At 48.1% G+C, this 20,859-nt stretch overlaps 1 protein-coding gene across 1 annotated transcript in view; it reads right to left on the bottom strand.

The window, feature by feature from the left end:
* Positions 1-20,859, bottom strand: part of WNT3A (Wnt family member 3A) — a 49,779-nt gene that overhangs the window by 2,634 nt on the left and 26,286 nt on the right. The window contains exon 3 of the mRNA XM_047776328.1: positions 6,039-6,304. Coding sequence (XP_047632284.1) covers positions 6,039-6,304 — 266 coding nt within the window. The remainder of the gene's footprint in view (positions 1-6,038; positions 6,305-20,859) is intronic.

The raw sequence follows: 20,859 nt of genomic DNA, 5'->3' as shown, positions 1-20,859 counted from the left end.
GCTACTATGGTGGACACCAGGCACCTGTGAGGCCCTGAGATGTGGCTGGTGTCCCAAACTGAGAAGTGCTGTTATGTGCAAACCATATATGCTGGGTCACATTAAGTCCCCAGACTTAGTACAAGAAGAGGATATAAAAATATCACATTCAAATCTTAATATTGCTTGTATTACTGGAATGATAACATGTTGGCTGTATTGGGTTAAAATATTATTAAAAAAAAATTCACCTTTTTTTTTTTTAAATGTGGCTAATAGAAACTTTAAAATACCTATATGGATCCTATTACACTTCCGTTATTCTACTGGACAGTGCTGGTTTAAGGCTTTAGGTAGGTTCTGCATCCAGATGCTGCCTCCACCCTGTCTCACTCTCTCTGCTGTTTCTTTAACCCTTCCCGTTCACACTGGCCCTTTTTCAGGGGCATCCCCTTTACCCCAGTCCAGTTCTATCTAATCTCTTTTGTTTTGGGGGGGGCACACCTGAGGCATATGGAAGTTCCTGGGCCAGGGATGGAATTCAAGCCACACCTGCAGCAACACTGGGCCCTTAACCCCCTGCACCACAGCAGGAACTCCAGTTCTGTCTAATCTCTATTCTCTCCTCTTATGTGGCCAAGCTTTTCCAAAAAGGAGTCGTCACTTCCCATCTCTGCCTCCTCAGTTCCTTGTTTTATTATTATTATTATTATTATTAGCTTTTTAGGGCTGCACTTGTGGCATATGGAGGTTCCCAGGTCAAGTCGGAGCTGTAGCTGCCGGCCTACACCACAATCACAGCAACACCAGATCCTTAACCCACTGAATGAGGCCAGGAATAGGACCTGCAACTTCATGGTTCCTAGTCGTATTTGTTCCTAGTTGGAGTGCCACGATGGGAACTCCAGTTTTACTTTTGATCAAAGTTATATATGCACATACTTTAAAGAGTCCAGTAGTTTCTAAGACCTGTTAAGAAAGACAGGAGTTCTGTTCCCACATTCTTATTCACAGCACTTTCCTGACCACTTGAGGCAGCACCTTGTATCTCTGCTCTTCTAATAAAATGCTTGTCATGCTACTTGATTTTTCAGTGTTTGGCATCATCCTCTGGACATCTCACCATGTAAGTCCCAGGGCACCTCACCCCACAACTCTGATGGGGGGAACTTTTATCAACCACCTTCCTACTCTAAAAACTTTAGGTTATAATTCCAAGTCAGAACAATATTTAGTGCTGAAGGTATTGGAGTTTTGTTAAATGTCATACTCACTTGATCCAAGTAATATGATTGCTTTTCCTTTTATACAGAATGTTTTGTTGTTGCTGTTTTTAATGTAATTATCACAGATTTAGTCTCAAAGTCTCCTTTAGTTGTCTAAATATTCTCTTTGAGACTTTCAATCACACCAGGTGTTCTATGGATTTCATCTTCTTGGAGATATCTTTTCAAAAGCTCTTTTTCTTTTTCTTTTTTTGTCTTTTTGGGGCTACTCCCACAGCATATGGAGGTTCCCAGGCTAGGGGTCACATTGGAGCTATAGTTGATGGTCTATGCCACAACCACAGCAATGCCAGATCCAAGCTGTGTCTGTGACATACACTGCAGCTGATGGCAATACTGGATCCTTAACCCACTGAGTGAGGCCAGGAATCAAACCTGTGTCCTCATGGGTACTGGTCAGATTCATTTTATGCTGAGCCATGATGGGAACTCCTCAAAGGCCCTTTTCTAAGGTAAATGTTGTGAAATGTGTATGTCTGAAAACAATCTTTCCTACTGGAAAAGTTGAAAAGATAATTTAGCTGGGTATAAAATTTTTGGCTTAAAATATCTGCCCCCCATCCCCCCCCCCACTCAGGATTCTGAAAGCATTGCTCTATTTTATTCCAGATTTCACTGTTGTGTTTAGAAACTCTGATCCTTTGCATGAAACCAAACCTTTTTTGGGGAAGCTTGGAATGCTCCTCTGTGTCATAGGCTGTGAATTTCAAACAACAAGTTTTGATGCAGATCTTCTTTCTTGTGCCAAGTACTTATGGGGCCTGTTTGGTCTGAACATGTGCTCTTCATCCCTGGAAACCTTTTTGTCTTAATTAACTTCCTCATCTTCATGTTCATCATTGTCTTTCTTGGGCAGATCTTCCATATTTTCTATTCTTTCCTATTTTCCATCTCTTTGTCTTTTTCCCTACTTTGTGGGAACAGTGTCTCAACTATCTTCCAATCTTTCTGCTGAGATTTTTGTTTATGCTGTCCTATTTTTAATTTCTAAGAGCCTCTTTTTTCCCTCTGAATGTTCTTTTAAGTTAACATCCTATTCCAATTTTATGGATTTAATGTTTTATCTGTTGGGGATAATGATAGCTTTTTGACATTTTCATCTCTCTTTGTAATATCTCTTTCTCATAAGTTTGGTTTTTGTTTCTTTATTTTGGTCTTTACCTCTATGGTTGCAGGGGCCTTCCTCAGATGTCAGTGATCAATGGCTGTCTGCTCATATATAAAAGTGGGGCACCAAAAATCTTGCAACCTCCTGTGTGTGGGAGGGACTCATCAACTTGAGCCTTCACTATAGAGTGATATTGTCATGCTGCTTTTGGGGGAAACTCCACATGAGTATTTTCAAGTCTTTTTTCTTGGAATGGTCTGATTCTCAGGGGAGAATTTTCCATTCTCTAGGCAGGCTTCATTGTGGCACTAGGAGATTAGGAAAAGAAATGTGTATGTAGATGGAATGCTTTCACTTATGTAGCCTGATCCTCAGCTGTGCTTGGTGTCCTTCAGCCCAGACAATGCCTGCTTAACTGTTTTTAGGAAATCAGCCTCCAGACTTCTCTGTATGGTAATGGAGGAACGTTGTCTAGATGCAATAGGTTGGACAGAATTACTGGTAAGTTAAAAAGTACTTTTAAAATAGATTTCAACCAATATTTGTTTTCAGCCATATATCTATCTCTCTTCTCAAGATATATGATACTAGCAATTTCTTGGTGATTCTCAGAGTTCTCTACTGGCTAAGATTCAGCTTTCATGAGTGTACTAAGATATTGAGTATTCATCTATCTGCTTTTTACTTTCAAAGTTTTGTTGCCATTGTCACCTCTTCTGTTTTCCATGTTCTCAATAGTTCATTTATGCATCTTAAAATTAATTCATTGTCATTTAGTGGGTTTCTAGGAGAATGCAGAGGGAAATGTTTGTATTTGGTTTATCATCTTTAACTGGAAGGCCCCATTCATTCTTCAGGTCTATAATGTCTATGTGATTCTTTCCCAAATCTATTATATTACATTTTAGATTTGCGAACATAAGTAAGAATATTTTTCTCATGATCTGTGTCTAATAATTTCGATATTTGGAGTCATGTTTCTGTTTTTTTATTATTTATTTATTTGCTGGTTATCACTCATTGTGTCATCAGCTCATTTAACAGGTTATTTTTGATTAAGTGTTGAATATTGTGTTTGAAAAATTATTTGTAGAAAAAAATTTCAGACTAGGAGTTCCCATTGTGGCTCAGTGGTGAACGAACCTGACTAGTATCCATGCAGATGCAGGTTCAATCCCTTGCACAGCTCAGTGGATTAAGGGTCTGGCATTGCCGTGAGCTGTGGTGTAGGTCACAGACGAAGCTCGGACCCTGCGTTGCTGTGGCTGTGGTGTAGGCCAGCAGCTACAGCTCCAATTCAACCCCTGACCTGGAAACCTCCCTATGCTGTGGGTACAACCCTAAAAGACAAAAGACAAAAAAAAAAAAAAAGAATTTCAGTCTAGTATAAGGTTATCATTATCCAAAAATGATTTGTCTGCTTTTCCAGGTGCATGGGTATACCAGCAATTTGGGATCACCTTAATCCATTCAGTCTTGAGATTTTATTAGCCTGCACATGACCACAAGGGCTGGTCTATTTCTCATTTTACTCCTTAGGGTACCAACCTAGACTAAAGAGTTATTTCCTAGACATAGCACCTTTGGTGGGCCCCTGCTGAAAGTGCAGCTCAGCATATGCACATTTTTCCCAGATAAGCAAATGATCCCTGGACAAAAGCTGCCCCAGGTACCAGGCTCAGAGTCTTGTCCTTTGTACCTTTGACTGCTAATATATCTATGTATAATATGTATATATAATATATATAGTGATATGTTTGCTTATTTGATACTTAACATTTATTTTATGAAAGTGTAATATACATACAAAAGTTTACATGTTATGTGTGAAATATGACAAAATCTTACAAATTACCAGCCCCAGAACAGAACACCAGCTCCTCAGAAACTCCCATCATGCTCTCTTCCAGTTGTTATTCTCTCCTCTCTCCAGGGCTTATATTCTAATAGCATTTCCTTGATCACTAACGCTACTGATCATTTTTTCACATATTTATTGGTCATTTCTAGATTTTCCCTGTGAAGTGGCTTTTCCAATTTTTCTATGGGTTATCAGTCTTTTTCTTATTAATTTGTAGAGTTCTTTTTATATTATAGCTTTCATATATTTGTTGGATGTATATATTGTGAACATCTCTTATGTGGATGGCCTGTTCAGTTTTATGGTGGTGCCTTTCTATGAAGAGATGTTCTTTTTTCTCTTTTTTTCTTTTTGTCTTTTTAGGGCCAAACCCACAGCATATGGAGGTTCCCATGCTAGGGGTCAAATCGGAGTTATAGCTGCTGGCCTATGCCACAGCCACAATGACGCTGAATCTGAGCCACGTCTGTGACCTACACTGCAGCTCACGGCAACGCAGGATCCTTAACCCACTGAACAAGGCCAGGGATTGGTCCCCTGTCCTCATGGATGCTAGTCAGGTTCGTTAACCACTAAGCCATGATGGGAACTCCAAATGAACAGATGCTCTTAATTTTAATATAGTCCTATTATATTTTTCTTGTGTTATGAGTACTTTTTTGGCCTATTTACGAAATCTGTGCCTACTCCAACACCACAGAGATGTTCTCCTGTGTTTTCTTCTAAACATTTTTTTGTTTAACCTTTCCTATTTTGACTTGTAATTGATTTTTAATATGGTGTGAAGTAGGAGTCAAGATTAATTTTTTTCCATATTGTTATCCAGGTGACTGAGTACCATTTACCGAAAAGACAGTTTCCCCCTCTGCACTGCACTGTATTCTGTGATCAATCAAATAACTCTATACAGTGAAGCATTCTATACTTTTAAAGAGTGCTTTTTACATTTCATCCTATATTTGTACCTGTCTTTAGCTGGAAAATTAATCTGAGTCACCTAGTTCCCTGTTGTTGGAAGTTAAATGTCCCTGTTCACTCTTCAGTCCTCTGCAATGCCCTGGTTCCACAGGACAAGGACAAGGCCAGTTCTATTGGACATCTTTCAGTCCCTAAGCACATCACTTCCTATCAGCATTTCCCCACTGACCTTCTAAGTCCTTTTCAGAAGGGCTCACAAAGCCCTTTATAGCTTGGTCCCTGCCAGCCTCTCCATTCCCCAAATCCCTTTTTTCCTCTGTTCTCCATATTCTAACCAGATTAACTCACATTCATTCTTTCACCTCTGGGCTAACCAGTGACATTCCTAGCCTCCCTTCACATAGATAACTGCCAATTATTCTGTTTCTCCACTCACCACCTCTGCCAGCTGAAAATTTTTTTGAGACTCCAGCCTGGGTTTAACTACTCTGCTATGCCAAGATCACCTTGTGCATGTGAATTTCCTCATCATAGAACTTAACCACACCGTGGTGTAGATAGAAGTCTGTCTGTTTCCCTACGTGGAAGTGCAGGAGCTCCTGTAGGGCAGGCCTTTCTCCCATCCCTCCTTCCTTGAGACCCCAATTACACACTGGACAGCATTATGTTGCAGACATCTCTGGGTAGGAATTGAGCAGACCTCCAGCCTGGCCACGATAATAATCCTTCCTACAGCCAACCATCCTGCCTCCACCAGGCCACACCCCTCAGAGGACCAGGACACACCCCTCAGGGCACCAGGGTTAGGGTCCACGAGGACCTGCCCGGGTGTGATTTCAGGGCTCTCAAGTTTACACCCCAGGACCGGAAGGGGCCGCAGACGTACCTGGCGCCCAGCCTCATTGTTGTGACGGTTCATTGCGGAGCGAGCGTCTGGCCGGTTCTCCCGCGCATCTGCGAATTCCCGAGACACCATCCCGCCGAACTCAATGTCCTCGCTGCACCCGCCCCACTTCCAGCCCTCACCGGGAGAGCCCTGGTGACGGCTGCTGCAGCCGCAGATGGCAGCGGAGCCCTCCGCACACGAGCGAGTCACAGCGAAGGCAACTCCAGCGGAGGCGATAGCGTGCACGAAGGCAGACTCCCGGGTGGCTGAGGAAAGAGGCGATTTGATTGGCAGGACCTGGCGAGGCTGCTTTGACTGGGCTTGGGGTGGGGGCGTGGCTGCCTCTTTCTGGGCGGGTCCTGGACACCCACTGCAGGCTGCCTTGCTACCTCTCACAGAGGGAACCGAGGTGGTCAAGTGCAGGAAGCAGGGGTGCAGTAGGACAGTAGTCCGCGTTCCTAAACAAGGACCCAAGGAGGAGGGAGAGGTTCCCCAAAGAAAGTATACGGAGGACCAAAGAGCCCAAGAGGCAAGCTACTGGACATTACTCGTCATGGGGAACCACAGGGACGGCTGAAGTCAGAAAGTCAGATCATAACCAGAGGGAGAAATAGAACCCTCCACACTGCTGGCTGGAAGGGAACTAGTGCTGCTGCTTGGAAATCATTTGACAGCTTCTTGAACACACGCGCCTACTATAGTCATATGCCTCTGAGGTTGCCTCTGAGGTGTTTACCCTGGAGGAAACGTGTCCACGCAAAGAAGCAAATGTCACTGCTGCTTTATTTGCAATAGTCCTAAACTGGCGGCTCCAAAATGTCCATCAACAGGTGAAAGGATGAAATAAGTAATGTACAGTATGGCGATTAGTGTTAATAATATCGTATTGTATATTTGAAAGTTGCTAAGAGAGTAGATCTTAATCGTTCTCATTGGAAGAAAAAAATCTGTAACTGTGCAGGGTAATGGATGTTATCTAAACTTATTTTGGTGATCATTTCACAATATAGACAAATATTGAATCATTATGTTTTATACCTGAACTAATATGAGGTTGTAAGTCAATTATATTTCATATAAAAATTGTGGCATATCCATAAAATGGAGTTCTATTTAGCATAAGAGGAAAGAGAATATGGATGAATCTCAGAATAATCATGCTGGACTTGGAGAATAGACTTGTGGTTGCCGGGGGCAGGGGGGTGGGTGGGATGGATTGGGAGTTTGGGGTTAACAGATGCAGACTATTGCTTTTGGAATGGATTAACAATGAGATCCTGCTATGTAGTACTGAGAACTATGTCTAGATACTTACAACGGAGCATGACAATGGGAGAAAAAAGTATGTATACATGTATGTGTAACTGGATCCCCATGCTGTACAGTGGAAAAAAAATTGTGTTGGGAAAATAACAATTAAAAAAAAAAAGAATAATCATGCTGATTGATTAAAAGGCAGACAAAAAAGCTTCTTCCTACTGTCTCTACAGCCCACCATGGAGCTCCCCTGCCCAGATTTCCAGGTTAGAAGCTTTCAGCATCTCAACAGCCCCTCCCAGGGTGTGGCTCCCAGCCCACATACTACCCACCTGTGGCTCTTTTACCGCCTGCACTCCCTTCTCTTCCACTTAGTGCCTTCCACCAGGCACTAAGAGGCCCAGCTGAAGGGTCATGTCTTCTGAACCTTCTAAAGGCCAGTGCCTCCATGTGCTGTGCCCTGTGCTCCTTGTTCTATGCGCTGGCCCCATGTGCTGGGGTCTGGGGGCTATAGAACGCCTGCCAGGAACTGTGATCAGGTCACCTCTGGCCCTGGGGGCTGGTATTGGAGCTGCCAGAGCCGCTGCATGCAGTCTTCTTCCACATGTGGGAAAACTGAGTCAGGGAAAGTGGCATTGGTTTTGTAGAGGCCAGTGGGAGATGGCTGGAGCTTGGGAAGAAAAAAGGTCAGTGGTCTGGATCAGACAGACATGTGAGGAAGTCAGGGAGGCCTGCTTCTGAGAGACCAGCTGCAGGGGGTTGCTGGGTGTGGGAGGCCTATTTTGATTCTGATAGACAGAAGCCTAGAGGAGTTGGTTTCAAAGGACAGGCAGGATGTTGACAGAGGAAAAGCAGGGAGCAGGAGTATTTTGCATGGGAGATTCCACAAGGGCAGAGCTCCAGGGAGGAAAGATTGGGCTGGCAGGATCAGAGGGAAGTGCAGGACTTTATAGAGGCAAGACCCCCCAGCCAGGCTTCCCCAGATGGGGTGAATGAATGTGTCATGCTTCCTGAGTGTGTGCAAACACTTTTTTTTTTCTTTTTCTTTTTGGTCTCACGCACAGCATGTGAAATTTCCCAGGCCAGGGATCGAACCCATGACACAGCAGCCACCCAAAGCTACAGCAGTGACAACACCAGATCCTTAACCCTCTGGAACTCATCTGCAAACATTTCTTCAAGGGCACCAAGACATGATCCACCCTTGGTGGCAGACAGGATTCTGGGGATGTCCTAAATCCTGTGTGAACTGATAGAACTCACTCCTCAACTCACCATTCTATACGTGTGTGTGAGAGGACCTGCTGTTTGCCAAGCCCTGCTGGAGAAACACCAGGGAGCAAGATGACCTCATGGAGCTTACCTGCTGAGTAGCAGGAATCCTAAAATCCTGGGTTTAAAAAAAAAAAAAATGCCATGGGCTGTGGAGCCTGGCAGGCCTGGGGCTGGATCCTTGCTTGGCATTATACGGCCAGTGTACCCTTGGGTATCTTTGCTGCCATCATGTGGGGTCCTGTGCCCCACCTTTCCTGGCTCTGACTTATCTCTCCTTAGGCCTTCAGCTGGCAGGAGGGAGGAGGGAACATGAGAGATGTAGAAATAGGATCAACTAGGGCCTCTGTGCCTCACTGTGTCCCAGAGTTGCTCTAGGGTAGAGGTCCCACTGCAGTTCTGGACAGTGCTGGGCTCCCAATGGCTATAGGACATGTATCATGGGAGGCTGCAGTCTCCTCACCCCCATCAATGCCTAGGAGGCTTTTTTCCTTGGGAAGAGGATGGACAGGTGGGCTCCACCTTGCAGAATGAGCAGAGGTTTCAGGTTGCTCCCCACACTTCCTCTAGCTGCATAGTTTCACCTATTCCCAAGTTTGCAGCCAAGTGTGTATGCCCCAAAACCCAGGTGGTAGAGGCAGGGAATGGTAAGACAGAGTTCTAGCCAGCAGTATGCACATACTCAGACTCATCCACACAGCTTTGTACACATCCACACACACCTGCCACTGAAAAAAGCACATTTACTCCTATACCAAGAACATGCAGAGTAGGATGCGTCTGAGGAAGTGCCTTCTGCACCAGCTTCCTGAGAGCTGTCAGGTCCCACCCTGCTTTTGGTGACTCTTTCCATGGATTTGCCAACACTTATGGATGGTTTTTCTGGTGCTGGCCAACTTGTGTACTCCCCATGTTTTGCCCAGAGCAAGTCCTGGACTCTTGCTGCTTTCTAGAAACTCCCAGGTGCAAGCACCCAGACACAAACCCAGAAAGGGACTCTCCATTTCTCTCCTATCAGCCTCTCACTGACAGCTTGGCTGGGGACTACTAAGTCTGAAGGCTGCTCTGACCTCCCAAAATGGCCCTGGCACCTCTGGCCCCTCAGCTCTTCACCAGTTCAGCTCTCAGTATCTCCCACTTGCATCAAAAGAGCCTCCTAGTTGGGAATGGCACTACCGGCCTCTAGCTTCCCCCACCCCCTATCCACACACACACACACACACACACACACACACAATACACTCAGACACAAACACAGACATTCTCACTGTCTCCCTCATACTTGCATGCACACACATCCACACATGTACATACTCTCACACATTTATGCACATATATGCTCTCCCACCACACACACACACTCTCACCCACAGCACTTTGTCCAGGGCCCATCTGGCCCTGCCCAGCCTCTTCTCCACTTCTTTCCACTGTGTCCTTGCTTGACTCACACACAGGCTGACTCCTGCCCCTCCTGTTGCCCTCTCAACCTTGTCTACCACTCCCTGGCCTCCGGCCACACTCAGCCCTCATCCTTCCCTTGGTTCTTCCCAGGTGCTCCTCTGATCATGTGTATCTGCTATGTCCCCATATCTGCTCTTTGGGGTACAATCCAAGGTCCTGGCCATGCAGTCTGGGCTTGGTCCACACATGGCTCCGGAGCCTTCTGGTCTTGGGTACTTTGGGATCACCCTCCTACACCCATTCTACCTGAAAGTTCCCTGATGTGGGTACTGTGTACTATTCATTTTTTGTTTCTCATCTGGAGCCCCAGGTCCATCCCTCAGATGGTCACTGGGGAGCAAGGGCCTTGTCAGAGGAGAGGGCAGTGGCTCTGGGCTGGGACAGAGAATGAGTTCTGCTCACTTGGGCAGGCCTACCCCATGGCTCTCTGCCCCTTCCTACTCAGCTTGTCCTTAAACGAATTAAGGACAGCTCCCTCACTGTTCCCTTTCCCAAACATCAGCCAGGCAGCCAGGCAGGGGCTTGAAACCCCTGCCCCATTTTCCTTCTATAATAAAACTGGTCAGTTACAGGCAGGCCTGGAACCACCTCCTTCTGACCCAAGGCACCCATTGAATAAACACCAGCATGGACACCTACCCCTTTCCCTTTTATCCTTCCACTCAGCAGAGTATGTGCCCTTATTTTGTCTTCTCAAGGACTCAGGTCGTCCCCTACCTCCAACTCTTCGGAGGGTGGGCTCAGCTCCCAATTTTCACCCCTCCAGAGTCCCAGTCTGGTGCCTTCCCTCCTGCCTGTGCAATGACTCTGACTTAGGGGCTGTGAGCTGGTGGATTAGGGGCACCTCCCCCCTTCCCCACACATACCCAGGGCAGGGCAAAGCCCAGGCATTCCAGGAACCCACCACATACAACCTGGTACCTCCCCCACTGCATCCTCTCCAGTGGCCCCTCTCAAGGTTCAGATTCTCCAAACCCTGAATATGCTCCCCCAATTCCCTCTAAGCCTGCCCCCAGGGGGCCCAGGGCAGCTCTTATAGGAGGATCCTGTATCTGTCTCTGCCTCTACTCTGCCCCCTTCACCAGTCCCTCCTAACTTCCCCTTCTCTAGTTTCTGAGATAAGGGGAAAGAAAGCGGGCCTGGGGCTTTGCCCTGTCTTGAACAGGGCTTAGAGATCTCTGCTTATCGAGCTCAGGCAAATAGTCCAAGGCTGCCAGACACACTTGAGGAGAAGGTTGTGCAGGGGTTGGGAGGGGTGTTCCCCCTTGAACTTGGAGGTAAAAGAACTCATTCCTACCCTGCTCTGTCACCAACTAGCTGTGTGACCCTGCACACTTCTCTCTCCCTTCTGGGCCTCAATTTACTCTTCTGCCAAATGAGGAGAGAGGCTCCTCACAAATAAAGTCCTGAGGGCTCAGGACACCTTGGAGTTGGTCTTCAACTTGCTCATGAGGAAAAGAAGGCTTTACAAAGACCATGTGGGCCAGAAAAACGTGAGATGGTTCATTCTGGCAAAAACAGTCCATTTTAAAATAGAAGACACTGCTGGGGAAATAACTATTAATAATAATAATAATAATAATAATAATAATAATAATAATAATAAATAAAATAAAATAGAAGACACAAGTCCTTAAGCAGGTTCCTGATTTAGCAATCAATCACAAAGGGAAAAACTGAAACTCTGCTTTGGAGAAAACTGACAGACCCTGCCTTACCAGAGAAACTGGGGATTGCAGTCACCAGCAACAGGACAAGACAGACAGATGGAAGCCATTGCGCTTCCTGAGATGATATTCCAAGGACAGCCCCACCCCCTTTGAGACATTCTCACCAAACATACAGTTATCAGGAAATATCCTACACACTCAAAGACTTGACCAAGCTCCTCCCAGTCTCAAGGGCATGAAGGACAAGGGCTGGGCTGAGGAGTCTAGGGACCTGGGATGGGATCCTGGACAGATAAATGATATTAGTAAAAAAACGGATGAATCTGGGTTAAGTCTGGAGTTTAGTTATTAACGATGGATCATAGATTTGATGGATCTAACTGGGTTTGTGTGCTGTCTGGAGGCCTAGGAAAGGATCTGGGCTCCTGCAATGTTTCTGTAAGTCTACACTAAATTCCAAAGAAAACGTTTAAACTCATCCTGAGGCTGTGAAGAAGAAGACCTCCAGAATTCCCAAATGACATTCCACAGTGGTGGGGCTTTTAACCCAGGAATCCATGGGTAGGCTTTAGGGGGTTACAACTCTCCCAAATCATAAGCATGTCTGAAAACCCCAGGGCATGTCTGAAAACTTGTGTGTTTTCCAGTTTCCTTCCAGGATAGACTGCTTTTATCAGATCTCCACAGAGTTTGAAACAAGGAGGTCATGACTAGAGGTGTAGCCTCAGTTTACAGAGGAAGGGGAACAGGGCTCCTCTGAAGTTGTGGGGGCGGGAGGGCACAGCCACAACTCAGACCAGGGTCTGAAGCCCAGCAGCTGCCCCAGTCACAGCAAAAGTTTTAGCTTTGTCAGAGGTTTCTGTTTATACAACAGAGGCAGCTAGGGAGGGAGGAGAGGAAACAATCCTGCCCATTGGAAGAGAACTGCATCTTGGAGATGAGACTGGAAATATCTTTGTCACCAGCAAAATGCCTTCTTTTAAATGGGCTATGGGAGGTCAAGAGAGGAGGGGACATGGGCTATGAGAGAGGGTGCTTAAGTATCAAATGCTGCCAGTTTGCCAAGTTGCTGGGGTAAGCCTGCATGAGCCCTCTGAGGCAGCTCACCCCTGCTCTTATTCCCACAGTATAACCAGGAGTTGGGAAAAGGAAGAAGAAAGAGAAACTCATGATAGAATCTTTCTTTAGGATAAGCATCTTCCATCAAGAAAACCACTTCCCCAAAATCTTGATATTATCTCATTAGTGATTATTTATTGAGTTCATGCAAAATATCAATGATCTACATTTCCTTTCATTCATTCACCATCTATCCATCCATCTACAATCCACCCATCCATTTGTCCGTCCATTCACCCCCTATCTATCTATCTATCTATCTATCTATCTATCTATCTATCTATCTATCTTTCTATCTATCTATCTATCATCCATCTATCTACCCATCTGGGACCTGAGAGTCTATAATGAGCCATACCCTAGGCTCACAACTAGGAATACAAGATAAGTAAGATACAATGTGCCCATTTTCAAGAACTAAGGTAGGAAATCTGCAAGAAAATGGAAATCTCTATCTGATGAAATTTATAGTAACCAAGGCTTTCTGAAAGTTGAAGGAACCACTTGTTCTGGTGTTAGTTAAGCATAAATTGGATGACCCACTGAAAGGTGGAGGGAATCCCCGTGCTGTGAAGGAGGAGGATGAACCAGAGAAATCCTTACATTCCTTTAGTAGGTGGCTCTGCTATTGCAAGTCAGTTTCTTTGCTTTTGGCTGTGCTGAGTCACCTATCTTCGGGAGCTTACGGTTCATGAGGAAGAGAGTAGCAGGAACAAGGACATGCAGTAGACTTGGCAACATGAGCTCTGGGGGAAGGCCTGGGATGGATGGATGAGTGAATGGATAGATGAATGGATAAATGTGGAGAGTGCATGGATGGGTGAATATATGAGTGGATGGACGGGTGGGTAGATAAATGGTGGATGGTGGGTAAATGAGCAGATGGATGGATGGTAGAGAGTGGATAGTGGGTGGATGATGGATGGATGATAGATTGATGGATGGGTAGATGAACGGTAGATGGATGGCAGGGTAGAGGTAGAGTCTAGGACAGGCAAGGGAGTAGAGTATGGCAAGATCTGGAGGCCTGGGAGATAGAGGGAGCATCGCCTGGCAAGGCTGCATCATCACTGCATCATCACTGCAGCCAGTGCAGCCTTGGGTGCAGGGGTCTAGTGTCATACATGAGAGAGGTTTTGGCAGTTACTTCTCTTACCCTGGGTCTCAGAACATTAGAACCAGAAGGATCTTAACAAGTCCTGTTTCTAGATTTGGATTTCATTAGACTTGGTAACTACTAGAGATTATGCAAGGACTGAAACAGGGTTGCAAAGTGTTGTTACTTTTTTGAGAGAATATGACTTATAAGAAATGACCTATAATTTCAGAAAAGGACCTCTTAATATCAAAAAAGGATACATTTCCAAAATCCTATATACTGAAGAAAGTAAAAAAAAAAAAAATTCCAAGGCTTTATCTTCCACATTTTACCATGAAGCTGGTTATTGGCAACTACTTATTAAGCACTGACTGTATTCTAAGTGGACAAGGAGGTTGTAGTCTCTGTCCTAGAGATGATTTTCCCTCAGGGAAGTCACCCAGGAGGCCATTTCATCAAGGATTGATAGGAGAGCACCACCCAGGGGCATCCCTGCCCTGGGCCTTGTGAATCCTTTTATTACTGCTCAGAGAACTGGTCTGGACAGAAAGACAGGGGCTCCTCTCTGCTGAGCCACCACCATGGGGCCTGCAGGACCTCTCAGTCCCAGTGATGTGTGGAGGCTCAGAATGGTCAGCCCCAGGCTGCCCAACAGTGAATATTGAGCCTAGACAGGGGTTGGGAGAGAGGCTTCTGCTTTCCTCAGTAATGGGTTGCATGATCACCAGGCTATTCCTGTATCTGGCCTGGCCCCTGTGTGAAACAAGGCCCTTGGTTACTGGCTGCTGTCATCTGGTGGCTGGGTGGGGACAGAGCCTAGGGCAGAATGGGGTGTGACCTCCTCCTTGGGAACTGTAGGACCTGCCTGTCAAAGCCTTCTCCTAGTTGAGTTTTGGCCTGAGGGACAGCCCTCCCTCACCTGGGTGTGCTTCCCCTGTGACTCCTTGAGACCTAGTGCTCCACCTCTCCCTGGGACATGTTGACCTTGAGGCCGGGGTGGGGCGGGGGGGAACACACTTGGTGCTGGGATTGGTCAGCAGAGTGGATGCATCCATGAGGCAGGCTCGCCAACCTCCATAGAGCACCACATCCCCCCAGCCTCCCGACCCCAAGACCATGGCTGCAACCACAATCCCCTGCTCAGGGCACAGATTCTTGGATCCCAGCACCATCTCTCCACTACCCTTCAGGGACGTTTCTCTCTTGCCACTGTGTGGGGTGAACCCCCCATCACACAGGCTTGCCCCCACTCAGTCGGGGACTCTTTGTGAGTCCTCTCACTGTGTTCCAGGTAAGGAGTTCCTTGTGGCAGCTGCCGGTACTCATGGTTGGATGGGCCTTTGGAGAGGCCAGGGCAGGGTAAATTGCTCCCAAGGGCACTGAACCTCCAAAGGGCCTCTGTGGGGCCTTTTTCTGCTCCCACCTGCCCATAGAGCATCAGTGGCAGGACACAGAGTGAACTCAGTCCCCTCACTCGTGATGCATCCCTAGCACACCCAAAGGCAGCAGCTGTGGCTCTCTTTCAGCTGTGGCTCCCTGCCTCAGCCTCCCTGAACCAGGCCTGGGGCCTCTGACCACCTCCCAGGTGAAGGGCTATGGGAGGGGGAGGAAGCAGAGAGGCAGATCCAGAGATAGCCACCCCCCAAAACAGACAAGTGGGTCCTGCATTGCCTGCGCAGGTGCAGAGGGGTCAGCAAATGCTCTGTGACTGTCTCCCTGGACCATGAAGGCCTGAAGGGCACTTTTAGAGTGTTCAGGGGTTGGCACCTCTTCCCTACTAATGTCCCAACACGAGGGAAGGACAGATGGAAGACTGGCCAGAGCCCCCAGCCAGCAGTTTGCCCCCCTCCCACACAGCCCACCTTCCCTGCTGTCAGAGCTAGGGGGGCGGTCAGGAGGGGGTGTTGCAATGGGCAATGGCATTTGGTAATCCCGTTGGCCCGTCCTGCACAAAGGATGGAGCCACCTGAGAGCGGAATGCAGCTTGCGCCCCACTGTAGCTGCGGCCCCTGACACCGCCCGGCCGCCAGCACGGCCGGCGTCCTGATTACCTGCTGAGGCTAATGAATCTGGCTTTGTGAGCCACTGTCACGCCGCGTTAGGCCCACAATGGCGCGCGATATTTTATATGAATTTCCCCCTCGTCGGCGATTAGGCCATAGCAAGCCAGTCATAGCAACCGGGAGGTATGCACGGCCCAGGGGCCTGGGGCGCGAGGGGAGCTCGCTATTCACACGCTTTAACACAGCACTCCCGAGGGCGTGTGAATCGCCAGCAGCATTTTCACTTTTCTCTTGTGCTTAATCTTGTCGTCGTCGTGGGGATATTGTTCTCTGAGCCGGGCGCGGCAGGGTGTCTCTGGGGTCTCTCCTGGCCCCTTTACATCAACCCCCCCAACTGGGGAGAGTTAATGATATACGGGGGGGTGGGGGGGAGGCTGCAGAGACAGTCGGAGCCCCCCAACCACCATGAACCGAAACACTTTCTGATGGGGGTCAGGGGTTGCAACCTGGATTTGGGGATGCTGGTTCCCTCAAGGGCCCCTTCTTCTCTTTGGCCCCTCCTGAGCCCTGTGGCTTGTGCCATCCTGGCTGTCCTGCCCCAGCCCCGTGCCTACCCGCTGGCCCTCCGCAGACTGGTCTGGGACACACAGGGAGGAAGACAGACCACCCCCTGGAGCCCGGCCAAGAGAAGGAACTCAGCTCCAGAGGGGATAGGCTGTGCCATCCCTTCCTGCTTCTCCCCAGTCCAGAACAGGGAAGAAGGTAGGCAGACATGGGTGGGTGCTTGACCCAGGGCTATCCAAGGGCATGGGTGGTAGGTTGTGAGGGAACAGAGCAGGCATCGAGCACCCAGCACACACTTGCTGAGATCTTGGCTAATGACTACAGACCTGTCCCAAGGAAACCAAAGAGGACTCTGACATGATATGCTTTGGGGGGGGGGTCAGCCAGGGCCCTCCACTCAGCTGCCCAGTGGGTAAGGTCCAGGTGCAGACCCACCTCTGCTAGCAGCAAGGTCCCCTTTCCCAATAGGGATGCCCCACTGGGGTATAGAAGTACAGGCTCTATGTCCTCCAGATCCTGAGACCCTGATGGGGCCTGGAATCAGAAGAGGGGTGGGCGGCTCCCCCCAGCCATCTCATTAGGGAAGCCACTATGGCCCAGGCTTGGGGGTGCCTGGGAAAGCCACTGCCACCCAGAGCTCCTGGCTCTGCTATACTAAGGGCACTAAACTAGTGGGTGGACACAGGCTGAGGCTCAGTATCTAGGTGTCATTGATGATGAAATTGGGGACTGTACCCCATCTGTCACATTGATGTACTGGGACACCAGTGGGAGAAGCACCAAGGGCCCTGCTCCTCACTGTGGATGGCTCACCGCCTTATGGCTCCTTCCATTTCTCCGAAGTGCATATACCCAACTCAACTGAGACCAAGGTCCCAGAAAAGTCATTTGCCACACACAAACCTCCTGGCCTGGACCTTGAACAAGCTGCATCCACTGTGCTTCCCCAGGGGAATGGCCCTGGCTGGGCTTCCTCCAGGTGTGTCTACTAAGGTACCGCCATCTGGTACCTGACTTCCTTGCCTTTTGGCCTCCCCACCCCTTCACCTCATCAGGGGTCAAGAGTGGGTGTTGGCCAGCTCTCAGGGAAAGCAGGCGCTCCAGGTGTCCAGGAGCCTGCCTGGAGGGACAGATAAGCTGCAATCGTGTGCCAGCCTCCACACACTCAAAATTCTTCAAATGCTTTCTGCCCAGCGCAGGTTAAATTGTCTTGCTGCTGTGGGAAGTGAGAGTGGAGGGCACTTCCAAGCCTGCGCTCGCCTCTGTCGTCCACCTCCACGTTCCTCCCTGGCAGCTTCTCAGCCTAGCCCCCAGTCTTGGGCCAGGCAGATGCTGGTGTGTGTGTATGTGTGTGTGTGTGTGTGTGTGTGTGTGTGTGTGTGTGAAAGAAAGAGGGAGAGAGAGAGAACTGGAAGCAGGAGGTATAGGCGCAAGCTCTTTCCCTCTTATCCTCACCCCCCACCACACACACACATGCTTGCACACGCACACGCTCACACACGTCCACACAAGGCTGGGCCCCTCTCCTCAGCTGGCTGGGCAGTGGTTAAGCTCTGTTCAACTAGGCCGCCTCAGCAGGGGTGGCCAAGAACCCCATGGACCCTGCCACAAAGCCTGAGTGACCTCTGACATGATTAGGGTCGCCCTGACCCTAATCCAATCAGATTGATTACTGCAAGTGTGGCCCAGTGGGCAGGCGGGGGCCTCCACAATGGCCTCCCAGAGCTGGCCTCTCTCTGGGGCACCTGGCAGTCTCCTTCCTCCTGGGCCATTCAGCTCTGCGCCACAATGAATCCGACCATTTCTCAGCCCTGTGGCGAGTGAGGGGGGGAGAGAGGGTTTCCTCTTTCCCACTAGACCAAGTGGTGAGGGTGTGTGGGAGCTGAGATGACTTCCATCCAGCTGAAAAAGAAGGACAGAGGGAGGGAGGGGGAGACATCAGGTGGTGTGGGGTAGTGGGGAGCAGAGGGAGCAAAGGGCAGAGGAAGGAGCATGGGCGTGGGGGAGTAGACATAGGGGGCAAACATGGGGGAGAGTGAACATGGGGGGAGAGGGGTTCAAGAGGCCTGCTGGAGTCTGGACTCCCCCTGAGAGGCTTTTGAGGGAGTGAAGGAGTACAGAGGAGGAGGGGGAACTCTCTGGGCCCCAGCCCAGAAGCTAGTGGCTTGTCTGTCCCTTGGGGCAGGTCCTAGGCACCCGCAGAGCCTCCTGTCACCTAGAGAGCCCCTACAGAACCTCACAAAGGCTAGCACATTCTTCTGAGTCCTGGCCCAGCCTCTTCTTCATGCCTCAATTTCCTTAACTTGTAAACTTGATGCCAGTTCATCCAATGGGTTTTAAGATTCAATTTGCTGCTCCATGTAAAACACTTAACACATGCCCCCAGAAGTACTGTACACATATTCTAAAGAAAGAGAGAAAACTCTTTAAGGAGCAGCTCAGGCACCCCCTCCCCAGGGAAGCCCATCCACAGAGGCACCTTCAGGCATGTGTGCTCACCCTTCAGTCACTGACTTAGCACGTCCTTATAAAGCACACATTCTCTGCCAGAGCACACCTTGGTACTGCCCTGTGTGCCTGCTGTGTGAACCTACTGCACACAGTAGGGAGCCCCAAACCAGACCTGAGAGCACCCCCACAGGGCTCAGCTCTTGTCCTGGGAAAGTGATGTTGAGATAGAGCTAGGAAACTCGAAGCTGCTCCAGAGGCCTGGAGCTGTCTCCCAGGTGGGCCCTGTGGGCTAAGAAGGATTTGGAGAGACTGAGGATTGCAAAGATGGGGGTCACAAAAACTGACCCTGTATCAGAATATGGGGTGCAGTGAGGGGCAGGGGCAGGCATCTTTGGATGGTCCGGGAAGGTCTGTCTATAACAGTGATGTTAGAAAAATGCAAGGAGCAGGACAAGTCACCAGCGAGAGGGCATGGCTGCTGTGGCACCCTGTGGTGGTGAACACAGAAGAAAGGAGTAGGGATAGAGGTCAAGAAGCAGGCCTCAGGGCCACCACAGCTGCCCTGACTGAGGTGCTTGTGTATCTGAACATGGCTGGAAGATTGTAGGTTTGGAGCCGAACATGACAGGACCATATGTCTGAACATACAGAAAAAGGATGAAGCCAATGGGCCAGTGAGGGTGATGCTGTGCCTCAGGGGTCTCCTAGGCAGGTCTTCTATCCCTGGGGGTGAACAGAAACAGGCCAGGGCCCAGAGGATGGCATGGGTAGTTCCAAGGCATCCTCACTGGCATCTTTGCCTCTTTTCCTGCCTCCCATTCCAGGATCACCCATCTCCCACATGATCCATGAGGAGGCTCCTAGTCTTCCCGATACTTGTCCAGACTTGGTATCATCTATAAAATCTGGGCCATCAAGTCCTGTGCAAATAAGATGTTTCCAATTTCTTGTTTCCACAGAATGAAAAAGGATCCAATTAAATGATATGTTGACAGATTTTTAAAAACTTTTTGATAATAGATCACTGTGATTTTTGACACATATAACTCAGAAAAAATTCAAAGTATTGATATATACATTATATCAAAACTCTCCCTTTTATCTATTTATTTTCCTGAAAGAAGATCTTCATACTTAGATATATAAAATTTAAGAATGGGATGGATTCAGTGCGGTCTCTATCAAGTTGCCAATGACATTCTTCACAGAATTGTAAAGAAAAAAACTTAAAATTTGAATAGAAGCACAAAGGACCCTGAATAGCTGAAGCAATATTGAAAAAGAAAACTGGAACTGGAGGAATTAAGCTCCCTGACTTCAGTCTATACTACAAAGCTACAGTCATCAAAACAGTATGGTATTGGCACAAACACAGAAATATAGATGAGTAGAACAGGATAGAAAACCCAAAAATAAATTGAAGCATCTATGGTCAACTAATCTATGACAAAGGAGGCAAGAACATAGTGGAAGAAAGAAAGTCTCTTCAATAAGTAGTGTTAGGAAATCTGGACAGCTACACGTAAAAGAACAAAATTTGGAGTTCTGAGAGTTCCTGTCATGGCTCAGTGGAAATGAATCTGACTAGTATCTACTAGGATGTGGGCTCAATCCCTGGCCTTGCTCATGGGTTAAGGATCTGGCTTGGATCTGGTATTGCCATGGCTATGGCATAGGCCAGCAGCTACAGCTCTGATTCGACCCCTAGCCTGGGAACCTCCATATGCCATGGGTTTGGCCCTAAAAAGACAAAAATAAGTTGGAATTCCCATTGTGGCTCAGTGGGTTAAGAACCCAACTAGTATCCATGAGGATGCAGGTCCAATCCCTGGTCTTGCTCCCTGGGTTAAGGATCTGGTGTTGCCACAAGCTGCTACACAGGTCACAGATGTGGCTGGGATCTGGCATTGCTGTGGCTGTGGTGT

Source organism: Phacochoerus africanus, chromosome 4 (genome assembly GCF_016906955.1).
Source record: "Phacochoerus africanus isolate WHEZ1 chromosome 4, ROS_Pafr_v1, whole genome shotgun sequence".
Taxonomy (NCBI): Eukaryota; Metazoa; Chordata; class Mammalia; order Artiodactyla; family Suidae; genus Phacochoerus; species Phacochoerus africanus.
Note: the sequence above shows the minus strand (reverse complement) of the source record. Positions and strands in the feature narration are given on the sequence as shown.